General features: G+C 44.9%; 1 protein-coding gene and 1 long non-coding RNA gene across 4 annotated transcripts in view; one reads left to right on the top strand and one right to left on the bottom strand.

Moving 5' to 3' along the window:
• Positions 1-26,352, bottom strand: part of LOC130290571 (uncharacterized) — a 73,105-nt gene that overhangs the window by 32,940 nt on the left and 13,813 nt on the right. The window lies entirely within an intron of this gene.
• ADGRV1 (adhesion G protein-coupled receptor V1) overlaps positions 1-26,352 on the top strand; it is a 588,171-nt gene that overhangs the window by 549,324 nt on the left and 12,495 nt on the right. For all 3 annotated transcript variants that reach the window (XM_056538342.1, XM_056538334.1, XM_056538351.1), the window contains 2 exons: positions 7,005-7,162; positions 11,117-11,238. In XM_056538342.1, coding sequence (XP_056394317.1) covers positions 7,005-7,162; positions 11,117-11,238 — 280 coding nt within the window. The remainder of the gene's footprint in view (positions 1-7,004; positions 7,163-11,116; positions 11,239-26,352) is intronic.

Raw genomic sequence — 26,352 nt, 5'->3', positions numbered from 1 at the left:
GTGATGCATCCTTTCAGGAAGTCTTGTGGACTGACGTAAAATATGAAGCCCACACTATATGAATGAATGGAATGATTTGTTGAACAGATGACCACAACAATTATCTATTCCAGTATTGCTGTCCGTCTTTCACTGCATATTCAGCATTAATGTCAAAGCACTGCATTCACTATTCATATGATATTAAGAGAATGCCCACTAAAAGCTGAGCGTTACTTTGACAGAAAGAGTTGGCAAGGTCTATTCACTAGATAAGAAAACAATAAAACATGTTAGTGTTTGCCCTGAAAAAAACATCACTTAACTTCCCAGAAAATGCGTAGCAGAACAATCCTAATGAATCATGTATGGGAATGTGTGGGAATGGAAATTAGGAGCTGAAGTTAATAATTCATCTTCACTGCCCTTTAGTTAATGCCCGGCTAGAGGCAATCTGTCCTATAGTTACCATATAATGAAATGTGTGCCTATTTACCTTTATAGTATAATAATATGATTTAATATAAATATTTACGGGGCGTGGCCTAGACGCGCATGGTGGCGGTCGCATAATCCCTGTGCTCCGCCAGTCTCCGGCAATAGAGCGGCCCAAATCAGCTCACCTCGGCTAATTTAACTACCCTCGTACCTGCTAACTCGCGCTGTACCGGGTGTGTGATGGCTCGGACGAAAAAAGCTAAGAAGAGCCCGTTGAAGCTCACCCAATTCTTCCCAGCGGCTGACTTACAAGATGGCGCGGGCGGCCTGCCAGCTGCGAGCGCAAGAACATCCCCAGAGGCCGGGAGCTCCCCTACCTCTATGAGCTCCGGGCACCCACGTGGACCATCATCCCCGGGTTCGGCGGGTTCGGTCTCCAGTGGCTCTACCTCCCGCTCTCCTCCGGCATCACCTGACGCTGCCTGCTCCTCTCTCCGGCATTCCTCTGTTCCTACCGGTGGGTCCTCACTTGGCCCTTCCTCGCCCCTCACGGAGGCCGCGCTAATGGCGGTTGCTGCAGACCTCACTTCCACCATCCAGAAAGAAATACGTGCTGCTGTCTCTAGTCTCCAAAAGGAAATCCACTCACTCGGATCCCGCACTTCACATGTGGAAAACAAAATGGGAGAACTTACCTCAGCCCACAATGCTGTAGTGGACAAAGTTTCCTCCCTAGAAGAGGAGATCGCAGCTATTAGGTCCAAGATGGCGGACATGGAGGATCGCTCCCGGAGGAACAACCTTCGCATTAGAGGGGTACCGGAGGAGGTCAAAACGGAGGAATTGGCTGGATTTGTGATGGACTACTTTACCTTGCTTCTACCAAATGCGTCCACGCCAGATCTTCTTCTAGATCGAATCCACAGGCTACCCAAGCCGAAATCTGTCCCGCAGACGGCACCGAGGGATGTCATTCTACGAGTACACTTCTTTCATGTTAAAGAGAAGATTATGCTTGCAGCCAGGAACCCGTCTGCGCTGCCGACCAGGTTTGCTTCTCTCTCTATCTTTGCTGATCTATCACCTGCTACCATGGCTAGGCGACGAGAGTTCACCAAAGGCACTAGCCTACTCAGAGCTAATGGAATCTCCTACAAATGGGGATTCCCCACCAAAATCATAGTCACCTACAGTGGTTCTAAACACCTAGCTGCATCTCCTGAGGATCTGTTGGAGCTGTGCGCCAAGTGGCACCTCTCTGCCTCATCACCTAATTCGCCACAGATTCCTGCGAAGGTCCCCACTGCGCCTCAACCATCTCCAGTGAAGATAACAGAGGACTGGACTGTGGTACAGTATGGAAAGCGGAAATCTTCTTAATTCTCTGCCAAATGCCATAGTTGGGGGGTAGTTTGTATATTGCCGGTCCGGCACATGTTAGATATAGGTATAGCTTCTCCTGTATCTCCCCCTAAATTGCTCCCTCATGGAGTAATTTGTCACTCTGCATTCTACTTTTCAGTTTGTGTCCTGTTGACACTTATACGGTATATGTCTGTTTATTTGTGGTTTTGCACAATCCTTCCACGAACACTCACAGTGTTGAGTACATTTGTCCCTTTTTACTGTGTTTTTATTGTCTATGTTAACATCTTGCCCAGCGATCCGCCTCCCTCTCCGCCATGGTAATACAATTTGTCTCCCTCAATGTGAGGGGCCTGAATTCCCCCTTCAAACGATCGATGGTGTGGGCTGAAGCCAAACGCTTGCAGGCAGATTTACTCTGTCTGCAAGAAACCCATTTACTGGAGGCTGATTCCACTCGTCTCCACCATAAAAATTACCCACATATTTTCTTCTCTCATGCACACCGGAAAAAAAGAGGTGTTGCGCTTGCTATTAGAGATTCTATTGCAGTCTCAGATGTGAGAGTGGAGGCGGACGGGGGCGGCAGGTATTTGATCCTACATTGTCTACTTAACCTAATTAAGTATTCTATTGTTGTTATCTATGCACCCAATACTAAACAACATGCTTTCATCAAACATGTCATGTCCAGGGTGGCGAGGTCCTCTCCAGCTGACCGTTTACTAGTTGTGGGTGATTTTAATGCCACATTATGGCCTTCTATGGATTCTACTTCCCCCACACATCTTACTGAGCCCACGCCTATTTTCCGAACGATCTCTGACAGAAACCTATTTGATGTCTGGAGGATCCAGCACCCTGGTGAGCGCGATTTTTCCTTTTTTTCTCACCCACATAGTTCCTACTCTAGAATCGATTTCTTCCTAGTTACTAACCCCCTTTTACAATCTATCTCCACATCGCAGATCCACAATATTACATGGTCGGACCATGCCCCTGTATCCATCACTGTAGAAGAGTCATACCCTACCAGACGATCATTATTATGGAGAGCCAAACCATATATCCTCCAGCACCCCACATATCAACCTGTTATGCGCTCCAACATTGAATCCTTCTTTTCTACCAACAAGGGCTCTGTATCTTCTGAGGCGGTTTTGTGGTGTGCCTTTAAGGCCAACGTTAGGGGTACTTTAATCAGTCAATCGGCTCATCATACCAAACAGATTAATGCCAAGAGACTTTCCCTCCAACAGGACCTCGCCGCCCTGCACAGACAAAATAAGTTATCTCCCTCACAAAGTATTCAATCGCGCATATCTGCGCTAAATACTGAACTTCATTCCCTAGACCTACACAAATTCGACCTGGCGCTACGTCGTCTGCAACTTCAGACATACTGGCTTGCCAACAAACCGGGGAAAGTTTTGGCTAGGCAAATTAAGGTGAGGGCTGCCAAGAGCCGCATCCCCTTCTTAACCTTACCTGATGACACGAAGGTTTTTGACCCCCAATCCATCGCTAATGCTTTTGCTTCATATTACTCTTCCCTATACAATCTCACTTCCGACCCCTCCTCGAGGGTACCTACCCCTCACTCCATTTCTTCCTTTCTATCCTCAGTTTCCTTGCCTTCTCTATCTTCGGAGGCGATCTATTCTCTGTCCTTACCTTTTTCGTCCGTGGAGGTTTCAGGGGCAATCGGGACATTGAAGGGAGCAAAGTCACCAGGCCCTGATGGACTGGTGAATGAATTTTTTAAAATTCACGCTGACACATTAATACCTCATTTGACAGACCTCTTTAATGATATAGCTAAAACTGGCCGGATTCCACCTGAGATGCTGGAGGCGACCATTGTCACCCTCCCCAAACCAGGGAAACCACCTACATCACCTCCCAACTTTAGACCGATCTCTCTTTTGAATTGTGATCTCAAACTTTACTCCAAATTATGGGCGATTCGCCTTTCAGCTGTTCTCCCATCTCTAATCCACGCCGATCAGGTGGGATTTGTCAAAGGCCGTCAGTCCTCCGATGGCACTAGGCGCTTTCTTAACATCATTAACATTGCATGCCGGGGTCGGACGCCTTCTCTTCTCCTCTCTTTGGATGCGGAGAAGGCGTTCGACCGAGTGCATTGGGGTTATCTCCGGGAGGTCCTCAACAAATTTGGTTTCCCCCCTCCCCTTATTACCAGCCTGATGGCGCTGTATTCCGCGCCATCCGCCAAAGTATTTTCATCCAACGCTCTATCCTCCTCATTTACCATATCGAATGGGACTAGGCAGGGATGTCCTCTATCCCCCATTCTCTTTACTCTGGTTATGGAACCCTTTGCAGAACATCTCAGGTGCAATACTGGTATTACCGGCATAACTGTTGGCAGCGAAGAGCATAAAATTGGGCTGTTCGCGGATGATGTCCTGATTGCCTTGTCCTCTCCCTTGCAGTCTCTACCCAATGTCTTAAACCTTATCTCTCTCTTCAGTGCAGCTAGTTTTTATAAACTTAACACCTCCAAATCAACCGTTTTACCCCTTTTTCTGTCTCACTCTGACACTACACTGCTTAAATCTAGGTACCCTCTTCAGTGGGCTACTGAGGGCATTACATACCTAGGGGTTCTTCTCACGCCCTCCTTGTCCTCACTTGTTTCCTCTAATCTCTCTGCTTTGACCTCTACCCTCTCTTCTGAAATCAAACGCATCTCTCATATCCAGCTCTCCTGGTTTGGACGCATAGCAGTTTCCAAAATGTTTCTGCTACCCAACATCCTGTATCTTTTCCGCAACTTACCTGTTACCTTCCCTGTCTCTGCTATTAAAAGACTCCAATCCTTACTTATGCATTTTATCTGGCAGAATGGTAGGGCGAGAGTTGCAGCCAAATTATTGTTCCTCCCGACTAAATTTGGGGGCTTAGGGTGTCCTGACCTACTCAATTATTACAGAGCTTGCCACTTAGTGAGCCTCAAGCAGTGGTGGAGGAGAGACACAGATGCCCGGTGGCTTCCAATGGAAGCGGCTATTGCTAAAGTCACTTCTCTACAGCATTTACTTTGGAGAGTGGCCATCCTTAGAACTCCCCTATCATCTCCCAGCCCTACCATTTCTGCTTGTCTCCACATCTGGAACTTTGCACTCTCTTCCGGGGTCCTTTCCCCTTGTACCTTCTCCTCAACTCCCTTCTCTGTTATACAACATCTTCTTCCCCACATTGATTTCACTAATTGGACGAATGGGGGGGTCAAACACTTAAGTGATATATGCTCTTCTACCTCTTTACTCCCCTTCTCAACATTTGCTCCTAAATACCGCATACCCCATACTGATTTTTACAAATTCCTCCAGCTGCGGCACTTTATCTCCTCCCATTCCTGGCCCTCGGAAGCAGGTGATAAGATATACACTTTTTACTTTTCCAACACCGCAGGGATTACAGGTGGAGTGTCTAAAGCATATAAACACTTACAATTACTGCGAGCCTCTGACGCCCATCCCTTTCAACAAATGTGGGAGGGTGACTTGGGTGGGGATATTTCAGGGGACCAATGGCTAACCCTATATTCTCTCCCATTTAAGCTCTCTAAGTGCACCAACCATATTGAATCCGCCCGAAAACTGTTATACCGTTGGTATTATACCCCCGAAAGACTATCTAAAATATACCCTGGAACGGACCCTACCTGCTGGAGGTGTGGCGCTCAAGTGGGGACCTTCCTACATGTTTGGTGGACATGCAATGCCTTAACGCTTTTCTGGTCTAGAGTTCACCACTTACTCCATGATGTTCTGGACGTTGCTATCCAATGGGGCCCAGACTTTGCTCTGCTCTCCAATCACGTTATTGATCTCCCTAGTCAATGCAAAACTATCGCATTTCACATTCTTGCAGCTGCTCGCCTCCTTATTGCATCTTCATGGAAGTCCAAACATGCTCCGGACTTTGCCCAGCTACGGGCCAAAATAACATATGCCTGTGAAATGGAGAGAATGATAGCACGCAGACAGGGCAAGGAACAGTCCTTTATTCATATGTGGGACAGTTGGCTGCGATATATTGCCCGTAACCAGTCAGAAGCTCAATGAAGAAATACCCAATATCCGCCTTGCTTTACGATTTTATTTTATTTACTTTGTTCCTTTAACCCTATTTTTCCTTTACTAGGTCGTGTTCTCTAACTAAGGATTCGCTAAATTAGTTGATAACGAAACATGCTCCTGGGTTCTATGTTATCAGACACCATTTACCTAAGCTTCGTGTGACATTTGTGACACAATACTTAATCTATGGGTTGTGCTCCTTTCCCTCCCTTCTTCCCCATGTCGGTATTCCCTGTTTGTTTCTTCCCTCTACCCCTCTCCCCTACCCAAATTTAATAGGTTATACTGTAATCTGCGAGGTCAACCGACCGCATGTTATGCTTACTTGTGCTTTATAAACCTGTAAAACCTGATAAATAAAGTTTGGAAGAAAAAAAAAAAAAAAAAAATATAAATATTTACATTTTTAGTCACAATTAGTTACATGGTAAATGGTCACTGTCGCTTTAACAACTTTGCAGTAGTGCAAGAGAATGTAATAAACTTTCTAACATATCTTTTCAGAGAAAAATACCTTTCTTTCCTCCTATCAGACTCCTGTTCTGGGGGGATTTATCATAGCCTGTGTTTGGCGCATAACCACAAAAACGTGCACATCTTTAAGCAAAACGCATTTAGCTATATGCCCAGCCTGGATTTAACAATAGGCACACACTTCTTGATAAATCTAGGGAGATTGTACACTGGCGGGGATCTACTTAAGAATGGCATGTGAATCGCTCCCCCCAACCCCACCTCTTTCTTTATAGGGGGCCAAAGCTCTACTTTATTATACAGAGCTCCAAATCCTAAATCACATAGGATTATAAAATAAAATCCTGTCTGCCTGCATCCACCTCTAGGGGGCCTTATATTTCATTTATATGTTTAACTCAATATTAAATTGGTGCAGTAAGTACCTCCTGGTGGAGGCTGTGGAATAACTATACAGGAGATTTGGCGCTTTTATCGGAAAAAGTCAGGAAAAAGCTCCCATAGCTGTAAAGATGTATTCTAAAATGAAGCACAGGATAACAGGATAATGTATCTGAAAACAAGATGGTGTTAGAAGAGATGGAAGGTGTCTGTGTTTTTTTTATTTTTTTTACTAATGTTCATATTTTTCTTTTACAGGTGCTCTATTCCGAATGTCTATGCGGCTCTCTTTACAGCTGCCCTTGTGCCATTAGTTTGCCTTGTGGTTGTAGTTGTAGTCTTCATCCATGCATACCAAGTCACACAGCAATGGAAAGCATATGACGACGTGTTTAGAGGCAGACCCAATGCCACAGGTAGAGTATAGGATGTGAAAATTCCCCTTCTTTTTTACACTATTTATTATAAATACAATAATGTCCGCAATAAGACTTTATTCACACCGGTTTCATTATGTTTTGTTATATTTATAGAGTAACATAGAGAAACTTGCTTGTTAATGGTTCCTTTAATTTTAATAAAATCTTTTTATGGCGCATACCATTAGTTGGCATCCCTTACCCACTACCCAGTTGGATTTCTTTTCTTTTTTGGTTGCTGCTATGCTTCAGTGTACCACTCAGTAAAAATAAACCTGATATTCTGTTATTTATAGTATTAGTATTTGCGAGTCAATACAGCAACAGATTCTAAGGAAGGACATGTCTCTATTTCTATTTGTCATAAAGGGATTAGATTAGAAAATATGGCTATTGTTTCCAATAACAGTATTAATGTTATACAGTACATGAGCTGTGTGTAGGGCTAAGCTGCGGTACCAGGCACCGTCCATGTTATTGCTGCTTGTAAAATAAAGCAGCAATATTTTTCTAATCTCATTTGTCTCATTTAATAATTGTATTATGTTTTTTTTTTAATTATTATTATTATTATTATTTATTTTTTTGCTGTAAAATTTGTTTTACCCAAACTACCATTACTGATATCATATCATACAAACACGCGCAGCCATACATAGGTCTGACAGGATATCAGTCTAACTAATGTTAGAGATAAGAGAAGGATTGAGTGATTGATAGGAGGATGTTGAGAGGACATCTAATGATACTGATCACTACTCAGCAGGACACTGTTTTGTATCAATACAGTATTTAAACCTATAGGACACATGAGAGATTTTTATTATATATTTTCTGAGCTCTACATGAACTCAGACATTTTAACTCCTAACTGCCCTGAACTAGACCATTACGTTGCAGCACTTAATATGAGTTCCTGCAATGGTACAAAGCTGAAATTAGAGATAACTTCAATGCCAGTAGTTTAGATGCTCCAGTCAATCCCAATACAGTTTTAACAACAATGGAAGGGGCCCTTACTGTCATCTTATTAGAGCCCCTGATGTGATTGTGAGGTGCTATGGAAACAAGGGTCCTAAAAGTAATAACCAGGGCTGCGGCCTCAGTTTTACATTGACAGGCAATATACAGAGTGGGATATTATATGAGCAATCAAAAGATCACATATTCACATAAAAAGTGCTTTAATGGTTAAAAAAATTATAATATATATATATATATATATATATATATATATATATATCTTTAATATTTAACCCCTTATGGACAATGGATGTAAATGTACGTCTTGATGCGCTGGTACTTTGCGCACCAGAATGTACATTTATGTCCTATACAAGATGTGAGCACCAGAACCCGCCAGGGACCCGCCTTTAAAGGGGTACTCTGGTGCTTAGACATCTTATCCCCTATCCAAAGGATAGGGGATAAGATGCCTGATCGCGGAGTCCCGCCGCTTGGGACCCCCAGGATCTTGCACGCGGCACCCCGTTTGTAATCAGTCCCCGGAGCATGTTCGCTCCGGGTCTGATTACCGGCGACCACACAGCCGGCGGTGTCTGCTGTCACGCCGCCGGCCCCGTGTGATGTCACGCTCCGCCCCTCAATGCAAGCCTACGGGAGGGGGCGTGATAGCTTCAATTATTGCTATAAACAGTCCCCTATTGGGGACATAAAAAGTGTAAAATAAATGTGAAAAAAAAGTTTTTAAAAATTTGAAAATTTTAAATTGCCCCTTTTCCCCATATTATTAATAAAAAGCATTAAAAAAATTATAAACATATTTGGTATCTGCGCATGTGTAAGTGTCTGAACTATCAAAATATAATGTTAATGATCCTGTATAGTGAACAACATAAATGTTAAAAAAAAGTCAGAAATTGCTGCTTTTTGGCCACATCACATCCCCGAAAAATGTAATAAAAAGTAATCAAAAAGTCACATTTACACAAGAGTGGTATCTCTAAAAACTACAGATTACGGCGTGAAAAAAGAGCCTTTATACAGCCCCGTATATGGAAAAATTAGAGCATTAGAGGGGTCAGAATAGGTTGATTTAAAACATAATAATTTTGTTTAAAAAGTTTGATATTTTTATTTAAAGTAGTACAAAAATAAAAAAGTGTGTAACCATGGGTATCATTTTAATCGTATTGACCCACAACCATACAGCAACTGATAAGTACTGGAAGGATTATGATTTTTAAATAGAAGTAATTTACAAATCTGTATAACTTTCTGGCACCGCTTGATTTGGAAACGTTTGGTCTCCACCTAAGTAAATCTTTAAAGGTGTATTCTGTGCAAAAACATTTTATCCCCTATCCAAAGCATGGGGGATAAGATGTCTGATCACGGGAGGGCCCCCTGTGACCCCCTGTGCTGGGACCCCCTGTGATCTTCCTGCAGCACCCGCATTCTGTCCGGGAGGTGCATCTCCAGTTTCTGAAACCTCCGGGCTTCCGGGACAAGTGACGGGGGCGTGACGACCATCATGCCCCCTCCCATAGACATGAAAGGAGGGGGCGTGGCGTAACATCACGTCCCCAGTCCCGGAAACCGGGAGGTTTCCGAAACTGGAGATCGCGGAGGGTCCCAGCAGCGTGCCCCCCTGCGGTCAGACATTTTATCCCCTATCCTTCGGATAGGGGATAAAATATTTTTGCCTGGAATACCCCTTTAAGTGCATGTCTCACATAGTTTATGTATATGAAACTGCTGGGAGAGTCAAATAAATGTTAGTGTAAAGATTTATTCTATATATTTACATAAGCTTTTTGTGTCTTTATTATGCTAAAAAATCACACTTAGGGGACCCAGAGTGTTAAAAGAATGGCAATGAGTCCACTCTGACTATGAGCCACAGAGCTTCACCCTTGTGACATTACACCCGATCCCTGCTTGATCAACATACAATGTCTGCTTGGCAGCACTGAACCATGTTGAAATCCTGTGCATGCACTGTAAATGGGGATTGCAGCGTCCGAGCGTTGAGTCTGCCAGGTTAGAAGTCACAGAGTCACTGCGTGTGCGCTGCAATTCCTATTCCCAAGGTATGTGTGGGACTTCAGCATGGCTCGCTGTTGGTAAACGTGTATCATTCAGAAAGGGAGCAGATCTGACATCACAGGGGAGAGTCGTTGCTGCCCAGGGACACGGTGGACCCCCGGCTACACCTCCTTGACACTCTGGACCCTAATAAATTATGTTAGCAAAACAAAGGCACAAACCCCTTATATAAAGGTATGAAATGTATCCTTACACTAACATCTATTTGACCATTCTAGCAGGTTCATATGCATGTGACAGATGCATCGTAACCCACAAACTTAGTAGCAAACTACACCAGGTCCTTAAAGGGTTAAGAATAATCAGACAGCTGAAATGTCATAATTTATCCTTGGTTGAAAACAAAATCTAATCTTTCTCCAGGGCCTAAATTCTACCGTTTCACAACAAAATGAACCTGAAAACCCCATTCAGGGAAAATCATTTTTTTCTCAGAATCCTCTCTATAGCTTTCTTAGAAACTCCATTTAGGTGTTCTTGTTTTTTTTTTGCCTAAGGTGTTGGCTGTAAAATGTATTATACTGTTGTTCAGGTGTAGAAAAAGTGTGAAATCATATACTGTATACTGTCAAAGCTCAAAATGACTTGACATATCTACTTTCACATCCAAAGCCTTTGTTACATGTACATATACATTTTACATATAAAAATACTTATTTGTATAGCACCGACATATTCTGCAGTGGAGAGGTACCTTGGCACCATTTATCTCACATCCCATCTTAGATTTAAAACTTATTTTCAGACATACCGTCTTAAATCTTTTTTTCCTGTAGTATATCCTGTAAATATTCTAGGTATCATCTCCAATAGGACAGTAAACAAATGAAGTGAATGTAGGAAACCATCTCACCACCTCTTACTGTATTGTTTCCATTGCAGAGATCCCTTTGATTTTATACCTTTTTGCTTTTATATCTGTGACTTGGCTTTGGGGAGGATTACACATGGCGTACAGACACCTCTGGATGTTGGTTCTCTTTATCATTTTTAATAGTTTGCAGGTAAGACTTCTATTAATATTTCCATTGATCATTCATGTTATATGAATGCTATGGTATATAAATGGTATACTGTGGTAGTTACTGTGTGCAAACTCTCAATTTCTACACCAAATATGTTGATACAGTCTGACTGACAGAAGCCATCATTAGGGGAGCTTACCACATATGGATCTACTCCGATCGGCTTTAGGCCGGGTTCACACTTGTGAAGCTCCAGACAAAAGATTTCCGTCGGGAGCTTCCAAGGGTTGCCAGATTAGGACCATGCAGACACTGCTATCCCCATACATGGCAATGTCTGTGGAGGGAAAATCTGCCAGTACTTTAAACAAGTAGAATTGTTCGAGTGGATTTTCAAGGCAAAAAATCGTGAATCTTATTGCTGCTCCAAAATTTCCAAGCGGAATTTCAAAATAGAATTCTGCTTGGAAATTCTGTAGTGTGAACCCGCGTTACTGTCATGGAAAACAACATTTGACATGTTGTGTAGCCATTTCAAAAGTTATGATCACACCCGGTCTCACTCCTGAGACCCGCTGCGATTGTGAAATAAGGCGGCGAAGTGGGTAGCATTGCGCTCAGTTCCCTGACCAGGAGATTCAACCTTTTTTTCTGCACAAAAGCCTATGCATAGAAAAGGTGGAATCTCCCAGCAATGCCACCAACTTCCCTAGCTAATAACTCACAAGTTCAAAGGGTCTCAGGAGTGAGACCCAGTGCGATCAATAACTTTTGATATGTCTGTTTTTCATGACAGTAATGCTTTAAGTTCTGTATGCTATAAGGCGGGTTCTCCATGGATCAGACTGGCTCTTCCAGAGTACACAGAGGATACACATTTTGTCATTGCCAAATACATTATATCAGAGTATCATCATGGTGCAAGCTGAATCCTTGAAAACTCCATTAAGTGAAGGGGAAAGGGTGTTAATGTGCACAGTTACGTATATGCAACAGATGTATTTGCACAGTCAGTGCCCTCATTATAAAGTGGATACATTGTGTTACCATACTGTGTCGATAGATTATGCTTATATAGTGTACACATATTTGATACTACCATGCAGCACACCTATGTATTTATTACCATGCTGAGCAGATACTAAACAGTGTAAAAATAACACATCTATATAACAATAATGGCACCATCATAGCCGCTTAAAGGGGTACTCCGGTGGAAAATAAATATTTTCCAATCAACTGGAAGCAGAAAGTTAAACAGATTTGGTAATTACTTCTATTTAACAATCTTAGTCATACCAGTACTTATCAGCTGCTGTATACTACAGAGGAAGTTGAGTTGTTCTTTTCTGTCTAAGGGTATGTTCATGCGGGCGGATTTATTTGCGGGTTTCCCGCTGCGTATTTGAAAGGGGGCGGGTTCTTTGCAGTTGTATGCAGAAGATTTTCCGCTGAGTAATTTCCGCTGTGGAGAATCCGCCACAAGCCCCATTGAAGTCAGTAGGGTCTGCGGCGGATTTTCCGCAGCGGAAATTACACAGTGGAAAATCTGCTGTGGACAGCTGAGAAGAGCCTGTCCCCTTTCAAATATGCAGCAAGAAACCCGCAAATAACTCCACCCGTGTGAACGTACCCTAAAAGTGCTCTCTGCTGACACCGCTGTCCGTGTAAGGAACTGTCCAGAGTAGAAACAAATCCCAATAGCAAACTGTCACGATGCCGGCTGGCAGGTAGTGGATCCTCTGTGCCAGAGAGGGATTGGCGTGGACCGTGCTAGAGGATCGGTTCTAAGTCACTACTGGTTTTCACCAGAGCCCGCCGCAAAGCGGGATGGTCTTGCTGCGGCGGTAGTGACCAGGTCGTATCCCCTAGCAACGGCTCAACCTCTCTGGCTGCTGAAGATAGGCGCGGTACAAGGGAGTAGACAGAAGCAAGGTCGGACGTAGCAGAAGGTCGGGGCAGGCAGCAAGGATCGTAGTCAGGGGCAACGGCAGGAGGTCTGGAACACAGGCTAGGAACACACAAGGAACGCTTTCACTGGCACTAAGGCAACAAGATCCGGCGAGGGAGTGAAGGGGAAGTGAGGTGATATAGGGAAGTGCACAGGTGTAAACACTAATTGGAACCACTGCGCCAATCAGCGGCGCAGTGGCCCTTTAAATCGCAGAGACCCGGCGCGCGCGCGCCCTAGGGAGCGGGGCCGCGCGCGCCGGGACAGAACTGACGGAGAGCGAGTCAGGTACGGGAGCCGGGGTGCGCATCGCGAGCGGGCGCTACCCGCATCGCGAATCGCATCCCGGCCAGAGGCGGTATCGCAGCGCCCCGGGCCCGGAGCGCTGCAGTGAGAGGAGTGTAGCGAGCGCTCCGGGGAGGAGCGGGGACCCGGAGCGCTCGGCGTAACAGTACCCCCCCCCTTGGGTCTCCCCCTCTTCTTGGAGCCTGAGAACCTGAGGACCAGACTTTTGTCCAGGATATTGTCCTCAGGTTCCCAGGACCTCTCTTCAGGACCACAACCCTCCCAATCCACTAAAAAGAAGGTTTTCCCTCTGACCTTTTTAGATGCCAAAATTTCCTTGACGGAGAAGATGTCCGAGGAGCCGGAGACAGGAGTGGGGGGAACAGATTTGGGAGAGAAACGGTTAATGATAAGTGGTTTAAGAAGAGAAACATGAAAGGCATTAGGAATACGAAGAGAAGGAGGAAGAAGAAGTTTGTAAGAGACAGGATTAATCTGGCGCAAAATCTTGAAAGGACCAAGATAGCGTGGTCCCAACTTATAGCTAGGGACACGGAAGCGGACATATTTGGCGGAGAGCCATACCTTGTCTCCAGGGGAAAAAATGGGAGGAGCTCTTCTTTTCTTATCCGCGAATCTCTTCATGCGTGAAGAAGCCTGTAAGAGAGAATTTTGGGTCTCTCTCCATATGATGGAGAGATCACGAGAAATTTCATCCACAGCGGGCAGACCAGAGGGCAAGGGGGTAGGGAGGGGGGGAAGAGGGTGACGGCCGTACACCACGAAAAACGGGGATTTGGAGGAAGATTCAGAGATTCTGAAATTATACGAGAATTCGGCCCAAGGTAGAAGATCTGCCCAGTCATCCTGGCGGGAGGAAACAAAATGTCGTAAATAGTCACCCAAGATCTGGTTAATTCTTTCTACTTGTCCATTGGATTGAGGATGGTATGCAGAAGAAAAATTTAATTTAATCTTGAGTTGTTTACAGAGAGCCCTCCAGAATTTAGACACAAATTGGACGCCTCTATCCGAGACGATCTGCGTAGGCAACCCGTGAAGACGAAAAATGTGTACAAAAAATTGTTTAGCCAACTGAGGCGCTGAAGGAAGACCAGGAAGAGGGATGAAATGTGCCATTTTGGAGAATCGATCAACGACCACCCAAATAACAGTGTTGCCATGGGATGGGGGTAAGTCAGTAATAAAATCCATACCAATCAGAGACCAAGGTTGTTCGGGAACAGGCAGAGGAAGAAGAAAACCAGCGGGCTTCTGGCGAGGAGTCTTATCCCGGGCACAGATAGTGCAGGCTCGCACAAAGTCCACCACATCAGTCTCTAGAGTCGGCCACCAATAGAAGCGAGAGATGAGTTGCACAGATTTCTTGATGCCCGCATGACCTGCGAGATGGGAGGAGTGACCCCATTTGAGGATTCCGAGGCGTTGGCGTGGAGAAACAAAGGTCTTTCCTGGTGGAGTTTGCCTGATGGAGGCTGGAGAAGTGGAAATCAGGCAGTCAGGAGGAATGATGTGTTGAGGAGAGAGTTCAATTTCAGAAGCATCTGAGGAACGAGAGAGAGCATCGGCCCTAATGTTCTTATCAGCAGGCCGAAAGTGAATTTCAAAATTAAATCGGGCAAAGAACAGAGACCACCTGGCCTGACGAGGATTCAGCCGTTGGGCAGACTCGAGGTATGAGAGGTTCTTGTGATCGGTGTAAATAATAACTGGAAATCTTGATCCCTCCAGCAGATGCCTCCATTCCTCAAGTGCTAATTTAATGGCTAGAAGCTCTCGATCCCCGATGGAGTAGTTCCTCTCCGCCGGAGAGAAGGTCCTAGAAAAAAACCCACAAGTAACAGCATGCCCGGAAGAGTTTTTTTGTAGAAGGACAGCTCCAGCTCCCACTGAGGAGGCATCAACCTCCAATAGGAAGGGTTTAGATGGGTCAGGTCTGGAGAGCACGGGAGCCGAAGAGAAGGCGGACTTGAGTCGTTTAAAGGCGTCTTCCGCTTGAGGAGGCCAAGACTTGGGATCGGCATTTTTTTTGGTTAAAGCCACAATAGGAGCCACAATGGTAGAAAAATGTGGAATAAATTGCCTGTAATAATTGGCGAACCCCAAAAAACGTTGGATGGCACGGAGTCCGGAGGGGCGTGGCCAATCTAAGACGGCAGAGAGTTTATCTGGATCCATTTGTAGTCCCTGGCCAGAGACCAAGTATCCTAGAAAAGGAAGAGATTGGCATTCAAACAGACATTTCTCAATTTTAGCATAGAGTTGATTGTCACGAAGTCTCTGAAGAACCATACGGACATGCTGGCGGTGTTCTTCTAGATTGGCCGAAAAAATTAGGATATCATCAAGATATACAACAACACAGGAGTATAACAGATCACGAAAAATTTCATTAACAAAGTCTTGGAAGACAGCAGGGGCGTTGCACAGGCCAAAGGGCATGACTAGATACTCAAAGTGTCCATCTCTGGTGTTAAATGCTGTTTTCCACTCATCCCCCTCTCTGATGCGGATGAGGTTATAGGCGCCTCTTAAGTCCAATTTAGTAAAGATGTGGGCACCTTGGAGGCGATCAAAGAGTTCAGAGATGAGGGGTAAGGGGTAGCGGTTCTTAACCGTGATTTTATTAAGTCCGCGGTAGTCAATGCAAGGACGTAGAGAGCCATCTTTTTTGGACACAAAGAAAAATCCGGCTCCGGCAGGAGAGGAGGATTTACGGATAAAGCCCTTTTTTAGATTCTCCTGGACGTATTCAGACATGGCAAGAGTCTCTGGGACAGAGAGAGGATAAATTCTGCCCCGGGGTGGAGTAGTGCCCGGGAGGAGGTCGATAGGACAATCATAAGGCCTGTGAGGAGGTAGAGTCTCCGCTTGTTTTTTGCAGAAAACATCCGCGAAGTCCATATAGGCCTTAGGGAGACCGGTTACTGGAGGAAGCACAGAGTTACGGCAAGGGTTACTGGGAACCGGTTTTAGACAGTCCTTGGAACAAGAGGGCCCCCAACTCTTGATCTCCCCAGTGGACCAATCCAGGGTTGGGGAATGAAGTTGAAGCCAGGGAAGTCCAAGGAGAATTTCCGAGGTGCAATTGGGGAGGACCAAAAGTTCAATCCTCTCGTGATGAGATCCGATGCTCATTAGAAGGGGCTCCGTGCGGAAACGTATGGAACAGTCCAATCTTTCATTGTTTATACAATTGATGTAAAGGGGTCTGGTGAGACTGGTCACTGGGATGTTGAACTTGTTGACGAGAGAGGCCAAAATAAAATTTCCTGCAGATCCGGAGTCTAAGAAGGCCACAGAAGAGAAGGAGAAGGCAGAGGCAGACATCCGCACAGGCACAGTAAGACGTGGAGAAGCAGAGTGGACATCAAGGATTGTCTCACCTTTGTGCGGAGTCAGGGTACGTCTTTCCAGGCGGGGAGGGCGGATAGGACAATCCCTCAGGAAGTGTTCGGTACTAGCACAGTACAGGCAGAGGTTCTCCATGCGGCGTCGTGTCCTCTCTTGAGATGTCAGGCGAGACCGGTCGACCTGCATAGCCTCCACGGCGGGAGGCACAGGAACAGATTGCAGGGAACCAGAGGAGAGAGGAGCCGAGGAGAAGAAACGCCTCGTGCGAACAGAGTCCATATCTTGGCGGAGCTCCTGACGCCTTTCGGAAAAACGCATGTCAATGCGAGTGGCTAGGTGAATAAGTTCATGAAGATTAGCAGGCATTTCTCGTGCGGCCAGAACATCTTTAATGTTGCTGGATAGGCCTTTTTTAAAGGTCGCGCAAAGGGCCTCATTGTTCCAGGATAATTCAGAAGCAAGAGTACGGAATTGTACGGCATACTCGCCAACGGAAGAATTACCCTGGACCAGGTTCAACAGGGCAGTCTCAGCAGAAGAGGCTCGGGCAGGTTCCTCAAAGACACTTCGGATTTCCGAGAAGAAGGAGTGTACAGAGGCAGTGACGGGGTCATTGCGGTCCCAGAGCGGTGTGGCCCAAGCCAGGGCTTTTCCAGACAGCAGGCTGACTACGAAAGCCACCTTAGACCTTTCAGTGGGGAACTGGTCCGACATCATCTCCAAGTGTAATGAACATTGGGAAAGGAAGCCACGGCAAAGCTTAGAGTCCCCATCAAATTTATCCGGCAAGGATAGTCGTAGTCCAGAAGCGGCCACTCGCTGCGGAGGAGGTACAGGAGCTGGCGGAGGAGATGGTTGCTGGAGCTGTGGTAGTAACTGTTGTAGCATAACAGTCAGTTGAGACAGCTGTTGGCCTTGTTGCGCAATCTGTTGTGACTGCTGGGCGACCACCGTGGTGAGGTCAGCGACAACTGGCAGAGGAACTTCAGCGGGATCCATGGCCGGATCTACTGTCACGATGCCGGCTGGCAGGTAGTGGATCCTCTGTGCCAGAGAGGGATTGGCGTGGACCGTGCTAGAGGATCGGTTCTAAGTCACTACTGGTTTTCACCAGAGCCCGCCGCAAAGCGGGATGGTCTTGCTGCGGCGGTAGTGACCAGGTCGTATCCCCTAGCAACGGCTCAACCTCTCTGGCTGCTGAAGATAGGCGCGGTACAAGGGAGTAGACAGAAGCAAGGTCGGACGTAGCAGAAGGTCGGGGCAGGCAGCAAGGATCGTAGTCAGGGGCAACGGCAGGAGGTCTGGAACACAGGCTAGGAACACACAAGGAACGCTTTCACTGGCACTAAGGCAACAAGATCCGGCGAGGGAGTGAAGGGGAAGTGAGGTGATATAGGGAAGTGCACAGGTGTAAACACTAATTGGAACCACTGCGCCAATCAGCGGCGCAGTGGCCCTTTAAATCGCAGAGACCCGGCGCGCGCGCGCCCTAGGGAGCGGGGCCGCGCGCGCCGGGACAGAACTGACGGAGAGCGAGTCAGGTACGGGAGCCGGGGTGCGCATCGCGAGCGGGCGCTACCCGCATCGCGAATCGCATCCCGGCCAGAGGCGGTATCGCAGCGCCCCGGGCCCGGAGCGCTGCAGTGAGAGGAGTGTAGCGAGCGCTCCGGGGAGGAGCGGGGACCCGGAGCGCTCGGCGTAACACAAACCTTTCCTGCTCTAGACAGTTCCTGACAGGGACAGAGGTGTCAGCAGAGAGTACTGTGGTCAGACTGGAACAAACTACACAACTTCCTCTGTAGTATACAGCAGCCGATAAGTAGTGGAAGGATTAAGATTTTTAAATAGAATTAATTTACAAATCTGTTTAACTTCCTGGCACCAGTTGATTTGCTTTTCAAACAAATACCCCTTTAAAGGGGGTACCCAGGAATTGAAAAACAGACCTAACTTCTTTCAAAGACTGCTCCCTATCTGTCTCCAGTTTGGGTGTGGTATTACAACTTGGCTCCATTCACTTTAATGGAACTGATCTGCAGAACCACACCCAACCTGGAGACAGACAGGGAGCGGTCTTTTGAAATAAATTTGGTATGTTTTTCTATTCCTGGATAATCCCTTTAATTGCAGAGTGGCTGTTTCAAAGCATTGGCGTTATGCTTTAAAAAGAAAAGTACTGTACACAATCCTTTTATAATAAAAGTTGTGCAATTTGGAGAATAAGTGATTCTGACATTCAGAATATGAACTGTTTTGTGTACTTGACACTACAATGTATAAAAACATGACATTATAGACTGTTCATGAGAATGAGGAAAAGTTGGTAACCAAGCACCTTTGTTACAATACCATATATTGTTTACATGCTATGTAAAGCCTCGGCTTTTTGTAGCGCTATAAATTCATTTTAACTATTGAGTGACAGCTGCGGTCCACAAGGTTGAATACACAATGTATCGCTTTAGTTGTAGCTGTAATTAAAATCAGCTTGTAGGAATGCAAAAAGTTATAGTGTAGTCCTGGCCTCCTGGCCTTATCCAACATAATGCATATAAAGGTTTTTTTTAAATGTCAGGTTATAAATGTGTCACAAGTTTACCTGGAGGGAAGCCTACACATGTAGCCGTCCATATATAGATATAAATATATATATATATATATATATATATATATATATATATATATACACACACACATACAGTGGAGCAAATAATAATTTAGTCAGCCACCTGCTGCACACTTTCTCCCACTTAAAAAGATGAGTGAGGCCTGTAATTTTCATCATAGGTATACCTCAACTATGAGAGACATAATAAGGAAAGAAAAATTATGGTGGAAAATACGTATTTTGTCACCTACAAACAAGCAAGATTTTTGGCTCTCACAGACCTGTAACTTCTTTAACCCCTTAAGGACGCAGCCCTTTTTCACCTTAAGGACTGAGCCCTTTTTCGCAATTCCGACCACCGTCGCTTTATGCATTAATAACTCTTAAACGCTTTTACCGAATATTCTGATTCTGAGACTGTTTTTTCGTGACATATTCTGCTTTATTTTGGTGGTAAAATTTTGTCGTTACTTGCATCCTTTTTTGGTGAAAAATTCAAAAATGTCATGAAAATTTTGAACATTTTGCATTTTTCTAACTTTGAAGCTCTCTACTTGTAAGGAAAATGGATATTCCAAATAAATTTTATTTTAATTCACAAACACAATATGTCTACTTTATGTTGGCATCATAAAATGGACATATTTTAACTTTTTGAAAAAATTAGAGGGCTTCAAAGTAGAGCAGCAATTTTCAAAAATGTCATGAAAATTGCTAAATCTGAAGGGACATATGTTACAGAACTACAACTCCCAGCATGCCTAGGCAGTCTAGGCATGCTGAGAGTTGTCGTTTGGCAACATCTGAAGGGCTACCATTTGGGCACCATTGTAACAGTGGTCTCCAAACTGTGACCCTCCAGATGTTGCAAAACTACAACTCCCAGAATGCCCAGACAGCCTTTGGCTGTCATTCTGCCCAACATCCAGGGGTGGGCAGAACGGGGGGTTGCCATGGCAACCCACTGTCCTGCGCTGCCATTGGTCAGAATCAGTTCTGACAAATGCAGGGGATAGGAGGAGATCGCAGCACTGCGACCTCACTCCTATCCCTCAGGATGATCAGGGCTGTCACTGACAGCTCCGATCATCCCTATTTTCCAGGTGATCGGGTCACCAGAGACCCGATCAGCCCGGAATAGCAGAAAATCGCATGTCTGAATTGACATGCGATTTTGTGCGATCGCCAACATGGGGGGGTCTCAGGACCCCCCTCGGCGATGTGTCAGGATGCCTGCTGAATGATTCCAGCAGGCATCCCGGTCCGGTCCCCAACCGGCTAGCGGCGGGGACCAGAATTCCCACGGGCGTATGCATACGCCGAACGTCCTTAAGGACTCGGGATGCAGGGCGTATGCATACGCCCGGCATCCTGAAGAGGTTAAGAGTCTCCTGTCCTCCACTCGTTACCTGTATTAATGGCACTTGTTTGAACTTGGTTTCAGTATAAAAGACACCTGTCCACAACCTCAAACAGTCACACTCCAAACTCCACTATGGCCAAGACCAAAGAGCTGTCGAAGGACACCTCAAACAAAATTGTAGACCTGCAACAGGTTGGAAAGACTGAATCTGCAATAGGCAAGGAGCTTGATATGAAGAAACCAACTGTGGGAGCAATTATTAGAAAATGGAAGACATACAAGACCACTGATAATCTCCCTCGATATGGTGCTCCACATAAGATTTCACCCAGTGGTGTCAAAATTATCAAAAGAACGGTGAACAAAAATCCCAGAACTGCAAAGGGGGACCTAGTGAATGAAAATTCACAGAAGAGTAAGATTAGCTCACTAAAACTTAACATTTAATAATAACAGCATAAAATAGTAGTCTTCAAGAAAATATTAATCAGCACCAAAAATACACAATGGGTGTGATGCCAGGGCCATTAGCCAAAGGAATAATGTGCTTTGATGATGGCACACTACTCGATAACTATGAACCACAAAATGTGGTAGGGGGGTAGAGTATGTCCTCTCCCTAGTAATACCCTATCAAAATTACCCTACCTACCTAATATGTGGAGCACTCGCCCTAAGAAGCCCTAGAAAGTGCGACCCCGCCTGGAACCTACCCCTAACCATATACCCTATTTAAACCCTACAGGAATGTTGTACAAATGTACCCTACCAAATTTTGTGCAGTAATGTAAGTGGGTGGGCAGAGTGAGAGAACAATGAAGGGAGGACAGAGAAGAGGAATAAGAAGGTAATGAGGATAGCCAGATGTATTCCCAGTAAAACTAAATGAACATGGTAGGTGCTATTACGTGCCGATATAACCAAACTAAAGGCAGTTCTAAAATAATACCACAATATAGAAGCCAAATGTGCTAGAGTAAAAAGAAATGATAATAATGAAGTTATTATAATAAATGATAATAACTAGGTATCAATAAAACAAGTGAAATCTAGTCTCTCATTAAGGCCTTGCGGTGTCTGTGATCTCAATCGATAAATCCAGCTCGCTTCCTTGCGCAAAATATAGTTATCCCAGTTACCTCCCCTGAGGGGAGGTCTGATTACCTCAATGACACAAAACTGTAGTGCCTTGGGGCTGCCACTGTGTGTCTCATTAATGTGGCGTGCAAGCGGAGTATCCCTCTGATGCCCTATATCATTCAGGTGGTCCAGGATTCTTCTACGGAACTCCCTCTTGCTTTTTCCGATATAGTCAAAAGGGCATGTGCATTTAGCAAGGTACACTACCCCTTTAGTGCGACAGTTAGCCAAATCTCTAATTTCATATTTAATGTTGTAGCAGCACTGGTAAATGTTTTGGTCTGAACCACAGATGAACAAGCCCTGCAGTTAACGCATTTAAAAGTGCCCCATGGTTTACGTTGTAACCATGTTAATTCAGGAGCCGGTTTCTGATAGTGGCTGTGGACTAGTCTGTCTCGTAAAGAGCGGCCCTTACGGTAAGTAATACTACGATATTTATGTATTACATCTGAAATATCTTCATCTGCCAGGAGGATTGGCCAATACTTAGAAAGAATCCCTCTGACACGTTCAGCCTGGTCATCATACGTACCAATCATACGGATGGTTTTGGATTCAATCTGTCTCTGCCTAGGTACAAGTAAATCCCCCCGTGTTCTTGATGCTGCAAAATTGAAAGCTGTTCTCAGAGGCTCTATTGGGTAGCCCCTTTGTTTAAATCTCTGTAGCAGGTCCTTTGATTGTTGATGGACCTAGTGAATAACCTGCAGAGAGGTGGGACCAAAGTAACAAAGGCTACACTCAGTAACAAACTACGCTGCCAGGGACTCAAATCATGCAGTGCCAGACATGTCACCTGCTTAAGCCAGTACATGTCCTGGCCCGTCTGAAGTTTGCTAGAGAGCATTTGGATGATCTAGAAGAGTATTGGGAGAATGTCATATGGTCAGACTAAAACAAAGTAGAACTTTTTGGTAAAAACTCAACTCTTCATGTTTGGAGAAGAAAGAATGCTGAGTTGCAACCAAAGAACACATACCTACTGTGAAGCATGGGGGTGGAAACATCATGCTTTAGGGCTGACTAGGATGACTGATCCATGTAAAAGAAAGAATGAATGGGGCCATGTATCGTGATATTATTTTAAGTAAAAACCTCTTTCCATTAGCAAGGGCATTGAAGATGAAACTTGGCTGGGTCTTTCAGCATGACAATGATCCCAAACACACCTACCAGACAACGGACAACGAAGCAGTGGCTTCGTAAGAAGTATATCAAGATCCTGGAGTGGCCTAGCCAGTCTCCAGATCTCAACCCCATAGAAAATCTTTGTAAGGAGTTGAAAGTCTGTGTTACCCAGCGACAGTCCCAGAACAACACTGCTCTAGAGGAGATCTGCATGGAGGAATGGGCCAAAATACCAGAAACAGTGTGTGAAAACCTTGTGAAGACTTACAGAAAATGTTTGATCTCTGTCATTGCCAACAAAGACTATATAACAAAGTATTGAGATGAACTTTTGTTATTGACCAAATACTTATTTTCCAACATAATTTATAATTTGCAAAAAAAAATCAAACAATGTGATCTTATGGATTTTTTTTTCCTCATTATGCCTCTCATAGTTGAGGTATACCTATAATGAAAATTACAAGCCTCACTCATCTTTTTAAGTGGGAGAACTTGCACAGTTGGTGGCTGACTAAATAATTTTTTGTATATATACATACACAAAAACATAAAATACATAAAAACATAACACAGGAACAAACAAAACCCTAGACCATCTAGTCACTAACTTCACAATCCAGCATGCCCTGGCTATCCACTGGTGGGCTTTTCCTCAGCCAGTTAAAGAAGATATCCCATGCAGCAAAGAAAAAAATAATACATAGCCATTCCATAGTATATTCACCTACCACCTCTCTGACATGTTTGTGATTTTTTTTCCGGCACCCATTCACCGGCTATACATCTCATAAATTCCCATTACTTCCTGGTTATGGTGGCTATCCCTGTGATCTCAAAGACTACATTTCCCTGCATGCACTGCTCACATTTCCTGCTCTCAGCTGCCTGAGCAGAGAGCTTGTTACCACCCCTAACTTATGTTAGTCACTCCCACAGCTCTGATAGCTTACTCCCACATAACACTGAGCTCCAATCATAGCCCTATACAGCAAGGTGGCCACGAGGAAACAAAATGTAATCTCAGTGCTCAGAGAGAGGGACCCTGGAGTTGAAGCTGCAGTTTTACACTGTAAAATCACTCCCTCCCCCTCCTCTCAGTGAAACAGCTTTACAGTGGCTCAATCACCTCCCCCCTTCTCTGCCCTGCACTCCTCTCTCCCCAGTGCTCAGTGTGACAGCTCCCTCCCCTCCCCCCTCTCCTTCGTTCTCAGTGTAAAAACATTAGCAAGGAGAGGGGAGAGAATCAGCCTGTTTGCTGGGGCTGCTATGATCTGAATCAGCCGGCATATAGGCAGTGCTGCTCAGCCAATCACTGCAAAACAGAGGGAGGACAGTGTGAATATTCATCAGATGGGAGGGGCTAAGGCCGAGCACAGGGAGCTCTCTGCAGCACAGGGTTTTTCTGGGTAATTGTCACGTCACGGCCCCGGGATGCTGCTGATAACAGCCTGAATAGGGGGTCGAAAGTCATGAAAACCTGGAACAGCTGAATTTCCTGTCAGACAGAAGAATGCAGAAAAAGCTTGTTTCTAAGCAGCATTGGTAATGGAAGTGATTTACAAACCTATATAACTTTACCTTTTGCACTAAAAGCTGAACAATTTTTTACTGTGAGACTTGTCCTTTAAACTTATGCCTCCTGCAACCTTCTACTCACTGTTCAAACACAGCGTTTGCAACCTCTTGCTGTGTGTCTCATCCACACTTCACCATTGGGGCCACTCACAGCTCGGGCTGTGTGTTCCTCACCAGGGCCCCTGCCTCCCCCCTAGAGCCACCTTGCTGTCTTCTGGGGAAAGCGCAGATTATTCTGTTTGGTTTCCTTTTAAACACAGTTCCCCTTTCTGGTACCTCATTAATTAGGCCACAGCAGGTGGTTTCTCCAGGGTTAGCTAGGGAAATACACCCTTTCCTTGCCAGACTGTCACATACCCCCCCCCCCCTCTGCTCAGACGACCAGGAAGACTTGTATTCAAAAGACTCAGACGACTTGTATTCAAAAGGCAGAGTCCAACTGCCTTTCCTTTTCCTTGAACAACTTTGTCCAACAGGTTTTGAGGCACTTGGCTTACTTCTTCATCAGATTTTATATGCACTACTTCAATGGCGCACCTTTCTTTCATTCACACTTTAATCAGCCACCAAGCACCTTTGACAAATTCCTTGTAAAAAGGCTCTATTCATGTCACACCTTTGCAGCGCCAGGTTCTTCACTTTGGTCTTTGCAGTGCTCTTGATACTAGATGCGGACAAGGCAGATGCTCCAGGCCTTTGTCTTCTGTAACCGGTACGGCCATCGCCCGAACTTTGCTGGTGGCCAACCAAGCCTGTATCACCCATTTGCAGGACTTCTGCAGATATCTCTGGTTTAGCTTCTGTCTCAGAGAATTTCTCTGCCTCAGCATTTTCACCATCCAATGTCCATATGTCTGCAGCTTCAGAAGACCTTTCATAAGGTTTCACCTCAGTCTCAGCTTCAGAGGCCTTCTCATATGGCTTTCTCTCATGGTCTTCAGACTCTATAATTTCTTGAGTCCATTTCTCAGACTCCGCCACTTTTAGAGAAAGCATCTCAGTCTCCAATAGCTTTAAATGTTTCTGCTGCTCATTCTTGAGCTTAGCAGAGTTCACCTTCTCACTTCCCAGCAATTCTGTCAAGTTTTTGACAGTATCCTCCAGGAACAGCAGTTGTTCTCTCATTATTCAGCTTTCTGGACACTTTCTGCTCATAAACTTTAAGCTGAGCCTCTTGTTCAGAGAGCTGCGTTCCCAGTGAATCCAAGGTAGCTGCGTGAGACTTAAGGTGTATTTCGTTCTGCACCTCCAGGCTCTGCACTTTATGAGCCATTACTACTTTCTCTTTCTCCAGCTCTTCCATGGCTACCAACCTAAACTTGTGATCACTCTGAAATGGGCGTGGTTAAACCAAAAATGGGCGTGTTCCCGACAAAAGCCAAAAATACTCGGAGTATTTCAAAAATCACTCCAGAATAAGCGTGAGTTTGGTTCACAAATAACCGACAGCCAAGAGGAGGAGTGAAAATTAAAAAATGGAGTGATTTGTAACAAGGGACTGTTTACCATTGTGGTGTGTTAAAGTAACTTGGTTTCTAACCTGAAAACATTTTGTACAGTTCAACACTTTTATGAATAAAATAGTGAATGCTTTTGTGATAGTTAATTTTTTTTTTTTTTTTTTTTTTAACACATTTGCAATATTAAATCTATTTAACACCCAAGCTGATAAACAAGGATAATTGTTGTAATGTTTGAAAAATTATAACACATGAATACTTT

The sequence above is a fragment of the Hyla sarda genome, chromosome 1, assembly GCF_029499605.1.
Source record: "Hyla sarda isolate aHylSar1 chromosome 1, aHylSar1.hap1, whole genome shotgun sequence".
NCBI classification, from domain to species: domain Eukaryota; kingdom Metazoa; phylum Chordata; class Amphibia; order Anura; family Hylidae; genus Hyla; species Hyla sarda.
Note: the sequence above shows the minus strand (reverse complement) of the source record. Positions and strands in the feature narration are given on the sequence as shown.